A 20,800-nucleotide genomic window follows, 5' to 3' on the forward strand; every position below is an offset into this window, starting at 1 on the left:
TGAAACCTGGATGAAGCCTAGGTCTATTATGAAACCAATCTTGATATCTTCAATCTTCCTGTCGTAGTCTCCACGCCGAACATTTTTAAATTGATGGAAAAAAGCAGGAATTCGCTCCTACTTATTCGACTTTCAAAATTCCGGTTTGATTTGCTAACCACCTCCGACTTGGATTTGGTTTTGGTCTGAATTTGATGTCAGACAGTATCACTAATAATATTAAATCTGACGAGTTTTTTTTTGTACTAGTCCATAGGGCAAAAGTTGGAAACAACGTTCCGATACCTCTCTATTGAAGGCGGAAACAATATATAATATTAGAAAATTCAGTAATCATAAATGAGTTCTAGACAATTTTGGTTACAGGAACTCATGGCTAAAGCAAATATATTTAGGGCGCCCTAGAATTATATTGACATAATAGCTTAAGGTTGAATGAATGATTGTGTGATTGTTGTGTAGGATCGACGGTACCAATGAATGAGAGAGTGAATGAGACTAATAGTTTGCTTCTATATTTATTAATTAAATTTTTCTAATCCGAGAATATACTGTACTTCTTGCGATAAAATAACACAGCACGAAACTGTAATAGAAAATCTAATCTTCGGTTCTAGCATAGTAACTATCACGGATAGAAGACTTTAAATCGGTGGCAATAGGGTGGAGAGCAATCACAAGCCGTAGGACGATCCGACATGTAAGGTTCCCTGTTGAACTACTTTGGTTAGGAGACATACGATTCACAGATGAAATAGAAAGCACGTGGCTAGAATTATTTACAATGAAAAAAAAAGAAAGAGATTTCTTTTTTTTGTTTGAGCCCAGGGAAAATTGTAACCTGCATAACAGATTCCAATATATGTTTTCTTTTGAAACCATCGATACTTACAATCATTAATTACTCCTTTCATGGATTTGCTTATTTATATTACTAATTATAAAAAGGGATTCCCACATTGAACTGAACTACCCTAAGCCTACATTCAAAATCAAATTAAAACTGTTTCCAAATACCCCTCCCTGATGTCCAATCCTATGCCATTCCGACAGCAACCGTTAGCACCATCTAAGTGCGTTTCTCGTCGACCTGCACATTTCACGAGCGTCTTCCGAGTGACAGTTTCTACCCGGACTTCATTTGACTGAAAACAACCGACGAGGCACATGCAGAAGAGATTGATGGTAACTATTTCGAAGTGAAACGATTACATTTGTTTTTGAATGTAGGCTTAGGGTAGTTCAGTTCAATGTGGGAATCCCTTTTTATAATTAGTAATATAAATAAGCAAATCCATGAAAGGAGTAATTAATGATTGTAAGTATCGATGGTTTCAAAAGAAAACATATATTGGAATCTGTTATGCAGGTTACATAATCTATCGAAACATTTCGTTAGAATAAACTTTTCCTTCGCTGATCAAAATATTGACTCAAAAGACATGATATTTCGTTTACTTCGGTGCATGTGAAACATGTATTTCTTCATTTAGAACATGAATTCAACTATGTTATTCATTCTATTAGAAGCACAGTGCAAAAATAGTGTAATTTAACTTCTCGTTTGATGCAAGTGTAGTATTCCTCGTTGAAGTCTCTTTCTCTTAACATATGTGTTTTTGTACTCAGTCTGATCTTCCTAGCTATCGTTCCCATATATATATATATATATATATATATATATATATATATATATATATATATATATATATATATATATATATATATATATATATATATATATATATATATATATATATATATATATATATATATATATATATATATATATATATATATATATATATATATATATATATATATATCCATCATCAACTCAAAGCAATGTAGAACCATCAACTCTGGCATTTGTTTGTCTGAAGGTTTCGAAAAAATAAGGAAAAACCAACCACTAAATAAGGATCATTCTCTTTCATGACAATACGAGCTCGCCGTATAGCCCTGATTTAGCCTCCAGTGAGTTCTTTTTTTCACACATCACAAGAAAATTGCGTGGTCAACGATGCCTGAAGGAGCGGTTGATGCATTAAAAACGCATGTTTCTGGAGATACCTTCCTAGGAGTAAGAAAAGAGCTTCTGAAATTGGTTTGATCACTTGCGAAAGTGAATTTCTCTTCCTGGTGAATCCGCGGAACGCATTAAATTTCGGATTCAAGTGCTCTCTCTGAAAAAATTTTCTCCTCAAACATCTATTATGAACTTTATTATATTTTTTTATCAACGAATAAAGATCTGTAACAATGTAATTTGTAACAATGTAATAAAGATTTGTAACAATGTAATATTAAACTATATATTACAGTGTATTAAGTATGGGCGTATCTATCATAGCTTGCGATCGTTAAGTGACATCGAATTTTTTTCATCGATAGTGGGAACCTCAGCCTTCGCCGCTTTGAAAAAAAATCAGTCAAAGTCAATCGTCGGGCAAACACTAAAATCGCCATTAGTGCCATTTACGCAAAACGCTTCGACGCCATATTCCTTTACACGCAGCCTGAGAATCGAAAATACACTAGTGACGGAAAAATACATTAAACAGTCGGTATCGTTTGTCAACATGTGGGTACAACGATTTAAAGAGTCGATGACCTTCTAAATCTAGGCTTGGTAGAAAAAGTGACCAAAAAGGACGAAAAACGAATCATGGCTTAGTTTTCGCGCAATCCCGGCTTGTGGTTACGTCAAGGTCAAGCGAAATTGAAGCAAAATGGTCTCGTGTCATCACATGTCGTTATTCAGGAATCAGGAATCAGGAATCAGAACAAATTGGCTCGAATGGCACGTTCCCCTTGATATTTGGAGATTTGTGCCTTGCCATCCATATTATTTGTTTTCATCATTTTCCCGATGTGTTAGAGGGAGGGATCGAAGGGAAATGGTAAGGTTTGGACTAGGAGAATGGGGGAAATTGACGACACAAAAAACATAGAAAGCAGAAGTAAATTCTGCACCCCTGAGGGATGCTGAACAATCTGCTGGGGATCACATTTAGTGAAAGCAGAAGTAAATTCTGAACCTTTGCGAGGTCCCGAACAGTCTGCTCTTAAAGCCTATTCAGGTTTGTTACTATGTACGTTTTTCTGATGAACGATACGTACATAGATTTTCTGAAAACCATAGTTCAGACGGAATTTTGTTTTCTCTAGAAGGCTCATTGAGTCATCGTCGATACTGCAGAAAAACATGCGTTTTCCCACAGTAACCGGACCCGCCTTGAGTAACATCCACCGATTCAACAAAATCCCCGGATTTTGCAGATCTAATCTCATCAGAACATCGGATACAGCCAACCCTTCCTCAGTATCCCAAGGAATAGGAAGGCAAACCCGATTTTGATGTAGACTGTAGGGTTCAATAATGAACTTACTATCGCCAGCCTGCTGGTTTATCAAACCAAGCTTCTGCTTGAGCCAGGCACTGCTCATCTCATTCTCCGGAGAGAACCAGACGATGCCGTACCTAAGTCCACAGCCTTTGAAGCTTGGTATAAACTCCGTAGACGGCGTTGTGAAGAGACATTTGTTCAAGTCTCTTAATAAATGGGCTTTCAGGTCCTCAGTGAACATACCGTTCAACATCCGGACCTGAAAGCGCTCAGTTTGTTCGGACAAGTGGCCTCTAGAAGCAGAAGCCGCCTTTCCGAGAGCTTGTCTTTTGCGAATCTTCTTTTTTAGATTTCGCTCAAAGTTTTTACCTTTGTCTTCGCCTTCTGTTTCAACGGTGGAAGGCGAAGGACCGGGTTGAACATCCATCGCAGTCTGACTACTCTCGAATCCATTCCCTCTGACTTCCATATTCTGGTCGCTCCGACACTTTGTGACGGAACTCCCAGGTTTCTGGCCATCAGACGGTTCGGAATGAGAGCAGTCAGATGATTGGATGTATTTTGTATCCATTTTCCGAAAAATAAAAGAGAAAAAAGCGATACGAATTTAAAGCGTGAAAGCGCGCGAGGAAATACTCAACCTTTCGCTAGTGCGATCCAAAGTAAAAGAAAGCCGAAAGTGCGTTCCAAAAGAACAGAGTTGGATACTCACTAATACTTTAATCCTAATTAGGTAATCCCAAATTCTATGGCAGAGAATTTGTACGCAATTATATTCACAAGTAAATATAAATGCTTCGTATGGACGAGTGTGACAAACTGTCCAAATCTACACACACCGACCGAAGATACACTTGAAGTGTTAAATCGGAGTAATAAATTGTACACACAGTGGTGCAAACGTTCGAGACATGCTCGGCAAACCCGCAGCCCAACTGAAAACCCCAGAGCAGCCCCCCCAAAAGCTGTTATAAACCAACAGAACAATAAATACCACAGAGGTCAAAGTGCAAAAATGACATCTGATTTGCATCCAGTGCACTGTCTCCACAGCCAAGGGAAAAAGGAAGCGACCAGGACATCAATTTGAGCAGCACTGTTCGCGAGCAGTTCCCAAACCGTCCACACCGCGGTGTACAATTTAACACTCCTGTATCTATATAGAACAGCTAGCGCTGGCTTACCGCGCAGATTCCCTGCATGGCGCCAAGTAGTAAAGGGATATAATTTAAATCCAACGATCACACAGCGACAGATCGTGTGGAGATGAGCCAGAATGCTATTTACACATATAGCGAGTGCCCAAACAAAAAAGTTTGAAACTTTACTATCTTACCGGTATTGACCAGTACAAATAGTTTTACACCACCAGTTGCGATTGAAAGGCAACCGATTGGTGTGTATTTTGCATCTGTCACATACCTGAGTGCCCAAAGGCACCGAATGTAATGTGAAGATAGAGTGCAAAAACATTTATTTTTCCTCAGTGACACACATAGGAAGAATAAACTTACCTGAATGGTATGAGTTCATATCAAACCTGTATACTAGCCAAAGGGCTAATGGAATCCTATATACCGATGTTTGACCGGCAATATAATAAAAACACAAACACTGGCTTGCGAAGACGCGATGATCGAAGCGACCATGGCGAAAAAAAGATCAGCAGCCATCAATTTGGCTGATCGGCACTTTAAAATATTCCAGCCACTAAAATGCACTCATTGCATCATTATAGGGTGCGACAACCCTTTAAAAACACTGAAACCACTTCTATAGCTTCCACTCGCGCAGTTTTCACTGTTTAAACCGACTTTTATTTCGGAGGGTGTTTGTGGTGTTGTGTCCACTACCCGATCACTTCACTCAGTATATCCGTGCGCAAAAAATGTAAAAAGGTGGAGTACCGTTGAAAAACACTCTTGTCTGAATCGGCTCTGTACTGAATGGAAACGGAAAAATGCATTGTGACACTTGATCGACCTTCGCATCCGCCTGATGAAAACTACTATCGTAAACGTCCGGGCCTACATTAAACAAAAGCTCCCTTTGACTCAGCTCTTCCGATAGATTCAACCCAATTGGAATACGCCAAAAATTTAGTAGGAAGTATACCCACACGGAAAGCCCGAAATCAGTATTTTGAATTAGTTGATTTTCTGATTTTAATTAGTTGTTTTTTGAGACAACTAAACAATCTTACTTTTGCTAATTTAGATTTTTTAATTCTCATTCTCTTAATAATGATTAAGTATTTGTTCAAATGGCTATTTTTTTAGTTGAATTCACCAATTACACGTGCTGTCATTTCTTAGCTAAGAAATACTCCATTTCCCTTCAACTAGCTTTTTAGTTGAATTAGAGAAATAAAATGTTGTTCCCAACCAATATAAATGGTTGAATGGCTTCTGCAATCTGCAGCTTTATGGAGCACTGTCACCGAAAAAACTGTTAACACTGTAATGACTACTAGCCATTGGATGGCACACTAAAACCGAAAAGAATTTTGCCGTCGCGGTTGTCTTTTCTATATTGGTAGGTGTAAATACGATAGCGACTTTCCGTGTTGTTTTTATGGAAAAAGACATAAACGACAAATAAACTTCTTTTTCATATTTTTTTTCTTCATTTTAACTGTTTTCTTCATTCGACTCAGTGAAATCTACTTTCTCACTGCAAAGTTTGAGCACTCGGAAAGCAAAATGCAAATACAATACGGAACGACCGAAATTAGCTCTGCGCCTAACTCGTATTCTTGTTTTTGAATTAGTTGATTTTAACAACAAAATTTCCAAAATAACTATAAAGTTAGTCTAAACGTGTTATTAAAATCAGAAAATTTGTTTCTATTAATCTTTCACCATCATTGCTGAGGGATCGCACAAAGAAAACAAAAATGAAATTGGTTTTATTAACCAAAAACTTATGAGACGTGTCAAAGCAAAACAATCATTTAAAAAGCTAAAAAAGACAGTCTTGTTGAAACTACTTGCAAATTGTTTAGATGTTTTCGCATGTGTCACGATATATCCATATATGTATTTCTAAACCGATATGTAAAAATGACGTAAACTATTAGTGGAAAGTGTATTTATTCAGAATTTGTGCGGATTTGAAGCGATTGTGCGCAATAATGTTTTACTAGGAACAGTGAAGTGAGTTTCGAATGTTGCACTCGAATTGTATATGTCAAATGATGTTTTTTGTATCTTCTAACCTTCCGGGCTACGCCGTCCGATGTACAACTTGTATTCGGTTTTTGGTTTCCGAGTACTCAAAGTTTTTACTGAGAGAGTCGATTTCGCGAAGTCGAATGAAGAAAACAGCGATTTAGAAGAAACATTTTCAAAAAGAAGTTTATGTTTCGCTTATGTCTTTTTCTCCATTACAATATCGTGTTTATACCTGCCAATATAGAAAAGACTACCGCGACTGAAATTTTGTTCGGTAGTAGTGTGCCATCTTGTGGCTAGTAGTCATTACGGTGTTAACGTTTTTTCGGTGACAGAGCGCCATATGGCTGCAAATAGCAGAAGCCAATTCAACCATTTATGTTGGTTGAAAACAACGTTTTATTTCTCTAATTCAACTAAAAAATTAGTTGAATGGAAATGAAGTGTACCTTAGCTATGAAATGACAGCACGTTTAATTGGTGAATTCAACTAAAAAAAAATATAGCCATTTAAACAAATATTTTATTATTATTAAGGGAATTAGAACTAGAAAATCTAAATTAGCAAAAGTAAGATTATTTTAGTTGTCTCAAAAAATAACTAACTAAAGACAGAAAACCAACTAATTTTTTCGCTAAAATGCTGATTTCGGTCTTTCCGTGAAGTAGTATTTAGACGGCGTAGCCCGAGTGAAACATACCATGAAATAACCACCCCGGTGGCATCATGTCATCTGCATACAATTGGCTTGAAGCCGAAAATTTTGGTTCTTTGGTTCTAGTTCACTGTCAAATGCTGTGTTTAAGCAGTGTTCACACATTCACATTTTTCTTCATGCGGTTGCACCAACATAAGGAAACGATTTCGATGGAATATAATCAAACTATAATAAACCACAATTTCTTTTTCTTATTCAAAAAGAGGCCAAACTATTTGTTTTATAGAGAATACTAGACTAGAGTTATATTTATATTTGGTTTGAAGAAATTAACTTTTAACACCAGTATGGTTTGATTGTATGGTATGAACGTAGCGTCGGTTTCAGGATCGTATTTTCTTCAACTATATTTTAAACGATTATCAACCTACCTTTCTTTTTGTTTCGATATAGCCTTCAGCTGAAAAAACTACAACCAGTTGCCATATCTGTTGGAAGATACAACTTCGTTTGACATATACAATTAGTGTACAACATTCGAAACTCACTGCACTGTTCCACGTAAAAATATTATTACGCACATCTTTCCACTAAGAGTTTACGGCATTTTTACACATCGGTTCAGAAATTTAAATATGGATATATCGTGACACGGGAGCGGGTCATATCGCCGAAAGCCATTTCGCCGAAAGTCGTTTCGCCGAATGCCATTTCGCCGAAAGTCGTTTCGCCGAATAGGTCATTTCGCCGAAAGTCGTTCGCCGAAAGGGTCATTTCGCCGAAAGGGTCATCTCGCCGAAAGGGTCATTTCGCCGTAAGGGTCATATCTTCTGCATGTTATGTCTCCTGTATAACTGATGTGGCGTAGCCACATAACCGAAGCCAAGATGGACGCCAGCTGAGTCGGCCGCCGACCCGCCGTCGGAAGCGGCGGCCTCTTGCATACAAACCTGTAACCGCCTCGTTTGCCCGGTCTACTCAAAGTTAGGTTTCTTTGCTTTAGTTAGGTCCGAACGAGCGGTAGCGAGGTCGGACAGCACATGAACCAAAACGATGTGGCGTAGCCGCATTAGTATTTTTTCATTTTCACTTAATAAACGGAAAATACCACCTACATTTGCCTAGTAGATACACTTATGCAATTGCTTTGATGCTTACTAGCTAATAGTCAACAAGTTTTCTTGGAAACTACTTTCTGAGGTTCATGAATTCTTTATTCAAGAGTACAACAATCAATCATTATTCAAGAAGTACAATGGTAGGTTAACAGAACGGGCGTTAACGCTATTATCTTTCGTTTGTCTTTAATTTAAATCAATTCTAATTACGATTTCAGGATTCGGCGAAATGGCTTTCGGCGAAATGGCATTCGGCGGAGTGACCCATCTGGCGAAATGTCATTCGGCGAAATAACCCTTTCGGCGAAATGACTTTCGGCGAAACGGCTTTCGGCGAAATGGCTTTCGGCGAAATGACCCTGATCCTCGTGATACATGAGAAAACCATCAAAACAAATTGCAAGCAGTTTCAACAAGACTATTCTTTCTAGCTTTTTAATGGATTGTTTCACTTCGACACTTCTCATGAGTTTGTGGCTAATAAACTTGTTAATAAAACTAATTTCATTTTTGTTCTCTTTGTGCTGTCTTTCAGTAGTGATTGTGACATATAGATAGAGTCAAATGTTCTGGTTTTAATCACAAAATTAGTTGCCAATGGGAATTTCGTGTTGGATTGAAATTTTGCTGTTTTGTGTCCAGGATATTCGTTAACTAAACACATTCTCTAAAAACATTATTTCGGAAATTTTGTTGTTAAAATCAACTAATTCAAAAACAGTAATACGAATTAGGTGCAAAGCTGATTTCGGTCGTTCGGTGCAGGGCCGGATAAAGGCATAGACGAAGAAGGCGGTCACATAGATTGGAAGCATTAAAATTCGTGAATTTGGAAAACGTTTTGTTTATATTTTTCTTGATTTTATGAATGTGGAAAGGGAAATGTGTGACTTTGGCAAACGGAATTTCTAACCCGTGGAAGGTAGACGTTGAGAATCCAAACCATAAAGGATTATTTGCATGATTTATGACCGATGCGGTACGATCTATTAGGTATAGATTGCAGATGATTCACAACAAAATTATCCTACTCCAAAAATGACCCTTGAGCAGGACCTGATTATGCCAAGTCCTGGAAATGCCAAGCAATAATTGATGTTGTTGGTGATTAGACCCACTATTAAACTGAATGCGCCTATTATAAAACAAAATTATGCTGGACACGCACTTACTTAACAGACTATATGTGTAATAATACTAATCCCAATAACAGTTTCATCGAAAGTTAGTTTCAATAATTTTTACTCATGATTTTTGTTTCATTTATTAACAGGATATCTTTAAATCGAACAATTGCCGCTCAGATTACTTAGAAATCCGCGATGGATACTGGCATAAATCGCCAATTCTTGGTAAGTTTTGTGGATCCGGTAAAGTTAACGATTTGATCAAATCGACAGGTAGTCGAATGCTCCTCACGTATACTACAACGTTCCGGCAGTCCAATATGCGAGGATTTGCTGCAAGCTATGAGGGTAAGCAGTTTTTTTTCTATTCATGTTCTGCAACTAAAACGATGTGAATGTGTCTATTTTTTCTTATTTTATCACTGAGTGCAGCGGTTTGCGGTGGCAATGTGAATTTAGAAAGTGGTGGGCGTCTCGAATCACCAAACTATCCAATGGATTACTTACCGAACAAGGAATGTATTTGGAAAATTACTGTCCCGAAAGATTACCAAGTGGCTCTGAAATTTCAATCATTCGAGGTGGAAAATCATGATAACTGTGTATATGACTATGTTGAGGTGCGAGATGGCGATTCAGCGGAGTCACGAGTCATTGGAGTATTTTGCGGTTATAAAATACCACCTGACATGAGGTATTAAGTACAATATGAAATCATTCATAAACCATGTAAACTAAAAAGCCGGAAATCGTTTTTTTTTTCTCATGAAAGTTTTATATCTTTCATAGCAAAATATGAAAATCAAATAAATAAAGCTCGAAGAAATGATTAATCGGCGATTCGGTAGAAAAAATATTAAGCCAATTTGAACTTTGATGTGAAGTATAAAAAGTGACACCATGAAAGTCGTGTGTGTTATATTCATTTTTCATTTGCCAGACTTACGCTAATATTAAATTAATGTATTAGGTTTTTGAGGGGTTATATGCTTTCCAACTGGAGAAAAGAATCTCACTGCTTCGATTAATCTAGGAAATGCAACGATGAATTGATTTGAATGAATTAAAAAGAATGTACATGTTCTTATATATCTGTGATTTTATCGTCGTATGGCGAAAGTTGTAGATTGTATGACTGCTTTTCTGAGAAACCATTTGCGGTGGATTTTGCGAAAATTGTGAAGTCATAGCTACAGTAAATGGATTAAAATCATCGATTTGAGGAATAAGCCGTAAAATCAACAAGATAATTTTTCACACGCATAACGATATGCTATTGGATGCTTTTTGTTTCAACGAAATTATATCATTTTTGTATCCTCTAGATTGATCGAAAGATATGGGCTTTCTCGCGCCTAAAGGTATGTAACCTCATGTGTCTATAATAGGATAGTTAGGTCGAAATCGACAAATTGCGGTTTTTCGTGACATATGAACGGGAGTTGAAATAGTTTCTTTGATTACTTGGTCAATCATGCGAACCATTTTAAATAAAGTTTTGAGCTGACTACACGTAATTTCCACAGATCGACTACCAACAAAATGTTCGTTAAGTTTGTGTCAGATGGATCGGTTCAAAAAGCTGGTTTCTCCGCTACCTTCATGAAAGAAGTAGACGAATGCGAACGAATGGACCATGGTTGCGAACACGAATGTATCAACACTCTTGGAGGCTATGAGTGTGCTTGTTACATTGGATATGAGTTACATAGCGATAAGAAATCGTGTGAGAGTAAGTACATTGAACTGACCATACCGGAATATTTATCACCTGTTTTTTTTTAAACAGAGTTTGTAGGAAAAAATCACCTTATTTTTCCCAAAATTCAATGAGTTTGTATCAATTTTCAGAGTTGCTTAGAATCACAACCTGAAAACAACGAACTTATATCTTTTATTCATCATGAATCATTTTGATGTTTTTTCAAAAAAACACAATCTGTATAGAATCAATAAAATCCTAGCTCAGATAAATACTCAATAAAAGCTTTTGTTGTTGAACATTATTTTCTGTAATGTATGAGAATTGTAATTATTTGTGTGCCCTTTACTATCTCTTCTTAATTGGTTCAGTGTATAAGATTGCGAACGCGTTTCTAATATTTTTGTCTTCTCAGATGCCTGTGGAGGAACTCTTAAACAACTGAATGGTACAATACTATCACCCTCTTTTCCGAACGAATATCCAATCATGAAGGAATGTGTATGGGAAATCATAGCGCCGGCACAGCATAAAATCACCCTTAATTTTACCCACTTCGAATTGGAAGGTAACACGTTCTACCAGGCTTCAGAATGCCAGTACGATTCAGTAACCATCTATTCAAAATTGAATGAGGATACTTTAAAGCGACATGGTGTATTTTGTGGAACAAAAATCCCACCTACAGTTACCTCAGAAGAAAATGTACTGCGTGTTGAATTCAAATCTGACAAAACAATACAAAAGTCTGGCTTTGCTGCAGTTTACTCAACCGACGTAGACGAATGTGCGGTTAACAATGGTGGATGTCAACATGAATGCAAGAATACTCTTGGATCATATGCTTGCTCTTGCCATAATGGCTATACTCTTCATGATAATGGACACGATTGTAAAGAAGGGGGTTGCAAGTACGAGGTAACATCCCCTAATGGGCAGATTTTCAGTCCCAACTATCCAGACTATTATCCACCGAAAAAGGACTGTATCTGGCACTTTACGACAACTCCGGGACATCGAATTCGACTAGTTTTCAACGTTTTTGACATCGAACCACACCAAGTATACAACTTATGCCATTGCATTTTTTAGTATAATGTAACTATTTCTTTGTATTACCAGGAATGTGCCTATGACCACATTGTCATCTACGATGGAGACTCTCCGGAAAGTTTTGCACTCGGACGTTTCTGTGGAGCAAAACTCCCACATCCATTATCTTCTACGTCCAATGAAATGTATATGGCATTCAACACGGACACTAGTGTTCAACGCAAGGGTTTCTTCGCAAGTCATTCTACAGCTTGTGGAGGACATTTACGTGCAACTAATAAGGTAAAACATATTTACTCCCACGCTAAGTATGGAGCTGGAATGTACGATAACGGTGCTGATTGCGAATGGTCCATTGAGGCAGACAGGGACAAAAATGTGCAACTGAAGTTCCTCACGTTTGATGTCGAAGAAGAGCGTATGTGTTCATACGATTATGTTGAAGTATATGGAGGTTTGGACGATGCTAGCGGACCGTTACATGGGAAGTACTGTGGAAATAGTGTAAGTAGTATTTAGTTCTTATTCTTCAAAAATTCTTTATACGATTTATGATTTCAGAATCCACCAGAAATAATATCAATGAATGAGGCGCTCCTGGTCCGCTTCCGCTCGGATGACACTGTCGGCTTCAAAGGTTTTTCTGCATCGTACGTCGCAGTAAGCCCTTTTGGAGACGGATTTTCGACGGACGAGGATCTGTCCGAAAGCGCCGAAATTACGCCCTTCCCGGGCTCACTCAAAAACACAGTTATAGAAGCGGAAGAAGACATGGACGAAGACGACGATGAAGACTACGAAATTTTTGTTCATCATCGTCACTTGAACCCCAAGGTTCGGTTTTCGGTGCGAAACGAAATACGATCATCTCAAGCCATCGACTGAAATAGGCCTAAACGCGTCGGCTTTCGGCGCAAAATTAATTAGTTTTCATTATAAGACAAATCTGAAGTTGAATTCCTATCAACTTACACAGTGGTCGACGGCAAAAAGTTTAGGATCTTAGGCATTGCTTATGTACCACGTAAAACTGGTACATGAGCAATGTCAACTTATCAATAAGTAAAACAATCTTTTTGACAGTTCAGTGATACTGTTTATATGTACGTAAGAAAGCTTGGTTCAACATAAATCAGTACTACCGAAATGTCAAAGAAGAACTCGAGTTCATTTGAGACGTCATGATACAAAACCTAATAGATCAAGAGGTTTTGAAAAAAATCAACTGAACTATTTGTCATATCATTAGTCGAACCACAAAATATTTTTTCGCCAATGCTTTGTACTGGAATATCAGATCTCACATGATTTTAATATATGAGATCAATGGTTGAGTTGAGATGAATAATGGTACAGTGACCGCATATCAAACATCAAAACATGATAAGAGAATCGTTTAAAACAAAAAAGGAACAACTGTAAAAGCCCAGTAAATAAATAATAAAAGCTAAATATAACGCCAAAAGCAATGTTACACCAGTCTTCGATATCTTGTGAATATTTTGTTCAATATTTACTGATCTTGCTCGTTACAGAATGGTCGACAAATTCTGAATGTATGTACTAATCTCCCCTACGAAGCGCTATAGGAATGGGCAAACATAAATTAGTGTATTCGCTTGATGCTGTACCTAACCCATCCTAAATGCTGTCAAACCGTATGTTTTAAGTCAGTTCAGAACCCAGTTTTAATTTAATTTTTTTAGAATTGAAAATCGGATCAGTTTCGAACCTTATTCTTCCATCGCTCCCACCTTCTTTGCTTAGAGCTAACCCAGTAAAAGTACCCTAGCTCGGTTGCACATTTCTCAAGTGAAAATGGCATAATATTGAATTTTTAAATTATGTTTAACTACAGAATCGAAATCTTCGCCACAAAACGAGTGTTTAATTCCAAAGACGTGAGTTTAAACCGATGCGAAAATACAGTTCAACGCAAAGGATAATCTTTTCATTTTTAAAACGTTTTCAAGTATTAATAATTTCAATTGCGGTATTTAGCGTATTACATAATTTGGACTGAACATTATGCACAAATTGCAAATATTTTTACATTTTTTCGTATAACTATTCGGAAGAATAAAAGTGTTACATCTTCTTCTTCCTTCTGATTGGCGTAACCTCACTTGAAATGACGCCGATTGATGACACATCAACATAGGCTATATTGCCAGTTACTATTCGTTCATAGTCCAATTGACATTTTTTTCACTGCAACAACCTTGATGTGTTGCAACATCGAGTCATCAATGTACGGATACAATTGATTGAAAATTTCAAAGCCTACACGAAACCAGAAAACTACATTTTTTTAAGTACTTTCCATCCAATTTTGGGATTCCGTTATGTAACCAAATTTTATGTGGTTTGCATAATTCCCACGAAAACATATACCGAAAGGTAAGTAGTATAAGTAGTATATATACTCAATAGTAAGTTCTGTTTACTCAACTGTTCAGTTTCATTGTCTCAATTTTCAGATGCGATTTACTTAATTTTAGCTGTTTGACAACAATGGAAATGTTTTGACAACAATGGAAAGAACGAAAGAAATTATTTAAAATGTACTCAACGTAAAATGTAGTCAACTATTGATGCGTTATTTCGCAATAAATAAAGAGAATTTTCGCAAATGAAAGCATTTTTTTTCGTGTTGTAGCGGCTTACCGAGAACTACCTTTCGTAGTCAAAGTAAACAGCTTGAAATTTGAATAATTACTGGGCTTAGCAAGATGAATTCGTGATGGAAATCAATTAAGTGAATTGTTTATATTTTCAACTACACATTGAAAACTGTTAACTGTTGTTCAGCTCTTTTCGTAAAGTTATGTCTTGGTCATTTTATCATGTATTTAATTTCAGCATATCAACTTTAAAAAAAGCATATCAACTTTAAAAAAAGTGTAAATTTATTGTCAACACATACCAGCGGTAGTAAAACAATGCGCATCATCCACGCAACGTTGGCCTTCAAATAATAAAGTTCTTGATGTGAGACATACATATCTAAGTATTATTTGTTTTTTGTATTACTAAGTTTGGTTTTGAAGCATTGTTTTATTATATAAAATCAAAACCAAAGTGCACTATTGCATACCTTTTGTGGAATTTGACCATTCTGCTTCACCAGACTTCGCAGTCAATTTCTAGTGTACAGAAAAGTACAAAGTGCAAAGAATCCAACTGGTTGCAAATCCAATTTTTTTGTTTTAGGCATGAACTTATGTTTAGAGCACAATAAGCCAATATTTTTTAATAATATACTAGTGACTTTAACCAATCAACACTTTCTTTTGTCGAGTTATTTTCTTCTGTTTCACATCATTAACATAGTTGTAACTTTACATTCGTATTTTGTTGTTTAGACCATGCTCTACTAGGCTACCTTGTTCTAATCGAATTTTGATTCCAAATGAATCGAAACAAATTCATTGGGCAGTTTTAAATCTGCTTGAAATTTGAACACGTGGAATCGAACTGCATCTTGACATCTGGATTAAAATTTTCTAACCGAAGATCAAAAGTAGTTAAGCTTAAGTAAAATAGAATAGCTGTGGAAATTGGCTGAAAGTTTTAGGAGATGATGTTGATATGTATCGTATACGGTTGCTTTCTTTATATAAGAGTTGATTTAGGTTCATTACGTTTCTATTGTATGGCCAGGGTTGACGGTTCAACGCAGTTGTCGTATGTTAGAGTTAGTGTCAATAGGATCATAGTACTAGTCATGCAATGATTATGTACGCTAAAAATCTACTTCGAAGTCTGAATAAACAGAAATGCCAAATTCCACAAAAGGAATGTAATGCCAAGACTTTGCGTAACATTTTTAATGAAATCGGAAACGATTGCAAAATGCGTTTAATCTGGAAAATTACATCTCAAAGGCAATACTGTGAAGAGAGAGAGAGAGAGAGAGAGAGAGAGAAAGGAAGATTTTGAGCCATTTTATAAAACAACTCAGTCTTAAACATCATATCTAGGATCCTATATAAGCGTAACTTGAGATTAAATATTTGTTTCTGGAAATGGTCTTAATAAGTTTCTGGAGTAATTTTCCGTTCGTTTCAGTTAAAAAAATAGGTGAGAATTGGAAAAAAATACTAAAACACAAATCAAGACTCAACTCAATTCATCTCAACATCACACTAAATTTTAGGTCAACAAAAATATGTTTTCTTTTTATTGACATATGAATGAAACACATAAATGGAAACAGATATGTCATTGCCACAAGGAATTGTATTTTCGCGCTAGAAAAAAATATCATTGATATAAGGGACAATTTTGAACTTGGTTTCGTTTCAATAGATCTTACTGTCGACTTGAGTATAAACACGTATCATATGTGGCAAAAGCCAAAAATCAGCTCTTATGAGTTAAGCATTCTAACTGAAACAAAGCATATACAAACATTCCATTGTCATGTTCGATATTGATCCAAAAGTTTTCTTCGCTGTTGTATCCTCGAAATGTTATTTAAAAAGAGAAAAAAACAAATTAAATATGAATAGTCCTGTAAAGTTTTCGAGATATTACGAATCGATCCAAAACAAATTAAATAGTTCAGTGTATCAAAGAAAATATTCCCGATTAAAATAGAAATAATTAATATTAGATGATAATAATTATAAAAACGTGTATGTTTGAATAACAAAATTTAAGGATTAGGAAGAATGCATTTTGACAATAAAACGTGAAAAGGAGAGATAGTATTTTATCAAACATTAGTAATAACGATGCCTATATTATTTGTGAAAATAGAATCTATTATATGTTGAATGACTTTCAAAAAATATGTTTTAGATTCTCAAAACTGAATAATTGATTTTTATTCTTCCTATCGTATCAGAAGGGCACGTCGACCCATATTTATATGGTATTGCTTACTTGATAATTGAGATTCATAATGAGTCTAGTATAGTAAATTGAATTCATTATGAAAAAAGAGAAAATTATGATTAAATTTATATTTCAGATATATAATATCATACTTTGATCATTTGAAAACATCTTAATATAATATAATAAAATGTAATATAGTGCATATGTATAATATTGAGTGTTTTATTATGGTTCAAACATTTATCATTGAACCACAGAGAACAGACATCCATATAGAGATTTTAATGTGTGTAAGAAATTTAAAGGTTGTTTGATAAAGTTATCACTTAGTAACAACTCGCATAGAGAGGCGCATTGAGCAGCCCTGCAATTGACAGATTGCCGCCAAATTTAATTCCCAGTAGCGACATCATAGAAATGGAATCCAGAAAAGGAGAATTCTTCCGAAAAGTTTTTATTTCGGCAGTTGAGATTTTTTTTCTATAAATACGTTTATTTCGTAAGGCAAATTACATAAATTTTTCTTCGCCGTAAGCAGGTATGATTTGTCACGATTTATTTGTTTAATACATTCCTTTTGTGGAATTTGATTATTCTGCTTCAACAGACTACGCAGCCGATTCTACAATCCTATTGACAATAAGGTCGTGTCCGGACTAGCCTCGGTATCCTCTAATAATTTTCTGTGTTCCGGGGGGAGAAGGGCGGTCAGGGACATATGGATATTTTTTTCCGGACGAATGAACTAATTAAAATATTCCTACCAATTTGATAGCGAAAGTGCTAATCTCTTATGAGCTCTTGAGCTCTAACATGCATATAATAGAAATCATTAATTGCTACATCGGTTCACTGAAATGATTAGCAAGGAAGATTTGACAGTTTAGAGTTGCTGAAACGTCAGCTAACGGTTTGCAATTTCAGCTCGGCTAACTTCAAAAAAATTTTTTGCTAAAACTCGACAATTATAACACAGACTAACAGACATGACAGTATGAGTAAATTCTTATAAAAATAATTTTTCGTGATGCACTAGTTCCACCTATATTGTACTGCGCGAACTATTTACTATTTGTACACCCCTTGTGTTATGTAAAAGTTTTTTTACTAGTTGGTTTCCCCTCGTTTGTCAACACCGATCAGCTGCTTGCAGTGATGCCTGATTTCATCAAAATATTTGAAAATAAATCGTCACAATAAATTATTGGATTACGTTGATAATATATTTAACTTTTTCGCGATGTTGGAAGGTAACCATTTATTTGACTCAACGTTGTTCATCAAGACTATTTTTTATTGTGTTGTTAATTTTCACCCGAATTTAAGTGGCGGCAGACCAGAAGCAAGTAAATATTGTAACTAAACAAGTTCGATTTTGTATTGCGTTGGAGGATGAGAAGTAGGCACAATTATGTATATAGTTTTGGCAATATGTATTAAATCTGCATCCTGCATGAATTTCGCATGGAAGTATACAAATCAATACATTACAGATAATTCTGTATGAATGGCAACTCTGTTGGTAAATGAAAAAAATAAACACATTCTAGATGACAGACAGGATGTTTTTGATAGGGTAACGTGGCGCCATCATGACATATGTGAGTACTGTCCCAAATAAAGAAATATTCGAAATGACCGTTAAAATGATTGAAGAATGTAATTTGAGTGTCCTGTCTGTTAGTCTGTGATTATAACTTAGTGTGTATATTAAGGTGAAATGTAGCGGAATGCGAAAATCGCGTTTTTGATCAATTATTCAAAAACTAGACCGATTTTCGAAAAACCAAAAACACTTAAGTTTTCGAAATCAAATTTATCACAACTAAGTATTCTTAGAATTTTGAAATTTCGCCGAGCCGTAATTGGTTTTTGAAATGTATAAACGGTAACTGTTCCGTTCCACGGGGATGATATTAGAACTGAAAAGTAGTGTTTGTAGCAGAATTTCACAAAGAATCTAAAAATGCAACTCAAAATTATTAAATTTTAGCTAAAACAACCGAAATTTGAAAAAATTTGCTTAAACTTTTCCGCATTTTTTTTATTGCTTGCGCGCTGCTGTTTCGTATTGAGGTGGTGTGAGAAATGCACGGTGGGCACGGTGGCATTATATCGTGAGCAAAAATTACATATAAAATAATGACGCGAATTTATGCAGCATTGGGTTTTGTGTTGAAATAAAAACGAGTTGAATACAATAAAATGGGTATTGTAAGAAATCGTTTATTTTCAAAGTAACTGTCATTTATAATGCTAATAATGTCCAATTCTGTTGAGCTCAATGCATAGATGTTGCTGAAGCAATAAGCCTGGCTATGTGATATCGTATAACAGGTATTATTGTAGATTGTAGCAATTTTTATAGCAAAACTATAACTTCATCATTGACAAGCTACTGAATGAAATACAAACCAAGTATTATCGTGATACAAACAATGTGATAAACATTGAAAAACAACAGGCATATACATGGTTAGCAAGTTGGTCAATACATATACATATAACCTCATGTTAGTCATTCATAATTATTCATGATTTATAGCTCTAGTGTAAGAGTAATCACTAACAATAACCATTGAATTAGCATATATTCAAAGTATGAAGGATTCAAAAATCCATTACGTCCAGTCTTTTTTACAAGCCAATATAACGAGAGGTAAGCGCACTGCGCTCAATCATTGAAAAAAATTCTTGTTTCTATGTGTCCGTTTTTCTTGGTATGCTTTGTGCAACGGTTCGTTCAACTGAAGCGGATAAAATTTTTGCGCGCATTTTATGACGCTACATTTCACCTTAACAGCTTGTTTTTAAAAAAATCGTTGTAGATTGAATGTTTGTTCTCTGTGATTAGACTGTGTTACTAGTAGAGAAATTGTATGGAGTTTGGAACCATTGCACAGTGGTTCAAGAGCGCAATTTCACGCTCTTAATTGATAACTCATTAAAAACGTGGTTTTCGAGGTACAGTATCTCCAGCAAAGTTGCTCAGAATGATAGACGCCATCTTTTGGCAAATTTTAGTTATGTGATTAATTCTCCTAAAAGTGAGATAAATATTTTAGTTTAACTCAGAGCCAACATAGGGGCTAACTTCGACAAAGTTGTGCAGAAAATTATTTCAAACAAGTTTGCTGTAGGTACTATTCCCGTAACTTGATTGTAATTCATGATATAATGTTCAGAAAAGGGTGTCAAAGTTTTTGTCAGAAAACACATATATTTTCAATTTGTATGAGTTTTTCATGTTATACAAAGTTTTTCATCTTTAAAAACTACACAACTTTCTCAAACATACTATGCTGCTATCATTTGAGTTTAATGAAAGAGAGCAATTTTTCATGTTTTTTTAAAATTCCAACTTGTCTATTATCAAAAGGAACAGGAAGGTGCAGATGAGACTACTTACATATTAAACTACTTCAAAAGAGCTTTCATACCGTGGTTGAATTACTCGTCTGCGATCGTCTGCAGGCGAGATATGTTCTTTTCAAATATCCTTGTCCTTGGCATTTGCAATGATTAGGTTCATTGTATTTCAGATCAAATTTCAGTATATATTCATTACTATGGTGCTTGCCACAAAATATGATTTTTTTGCACATTGAAGTCTATAAATTGAATAGTTTAGTAATTGAATTAAGTTATGTCATCTTCTTGTAGAGAAAAGTATTATCAAAACTCATTTTTTAATTATTTGTATTTATTTTATGATAGCTGATAATGTTCTTAACCAGCTAAAAGACTCTTAGCATCGTTCGACAGATTTTTCT

The 20,800-nt window shown here is 35.6% G+C and overlaps 1 protein-coding gene across 9 annotated transcripts in view; it reads left to right on the forward strand.

The window, feature by feature from the left end:
- Positions 1 to 17,238, forward strand: part of LOC131440477 (protein tolkin-like) — a 79,772-nt gene extending 62,534 nt beyond the window's left edge. For all 9 annotated transcript variants that reach the window (XM_058611782.1, XM_058611784.1, XM_058611787.1 and 6 more), the window contains exons 7-12: positions 9,574 to 9,775; positions 9,860 to 10,121; positions 10,954 to 11,159; positions 11,545 to 12,191; positions 12,252 to 12,686; positions 12,744 to 17,238. In XM_058611782.1, the coding sequence (XP_058467765.1) occupies positions 9,574 to 9,775; positions 9,860 to 10,121; positions 10,954 to 11,159; positions 11,545 to 12,191; positions 12,252 to 12,686; positions 12,744 to 13,067 (2,076 nt within the window). In that variant the 3' untranslated portion in view covers positions 13,068 to 17,238. The remainder of the gene's footprint in view (positions 1 to 9,573; positions 9,776 to 9,859; positions 10,122 to 10,953; positions 11,160 to 11,544; positions 12,192 to 12,251; positions 12,687 to 12,743) is intronic.
- Positions 17,239 to 20,800: the final 3,562 nt, after the last annotated feature.

Source organism: Malaya genurostris, chromosome 1 (assembly GCF_030247185.1).
Source record: "Malaya genurostris strain Urasoe2022 chromosome 1, Malgen_1.1, whole genome shotgun sequence".
NCBI lineage: Eukaryota > Metazoa > Arthropoda > Insecta > Diptera > Culicidae > Malaya > Malaya genurostris.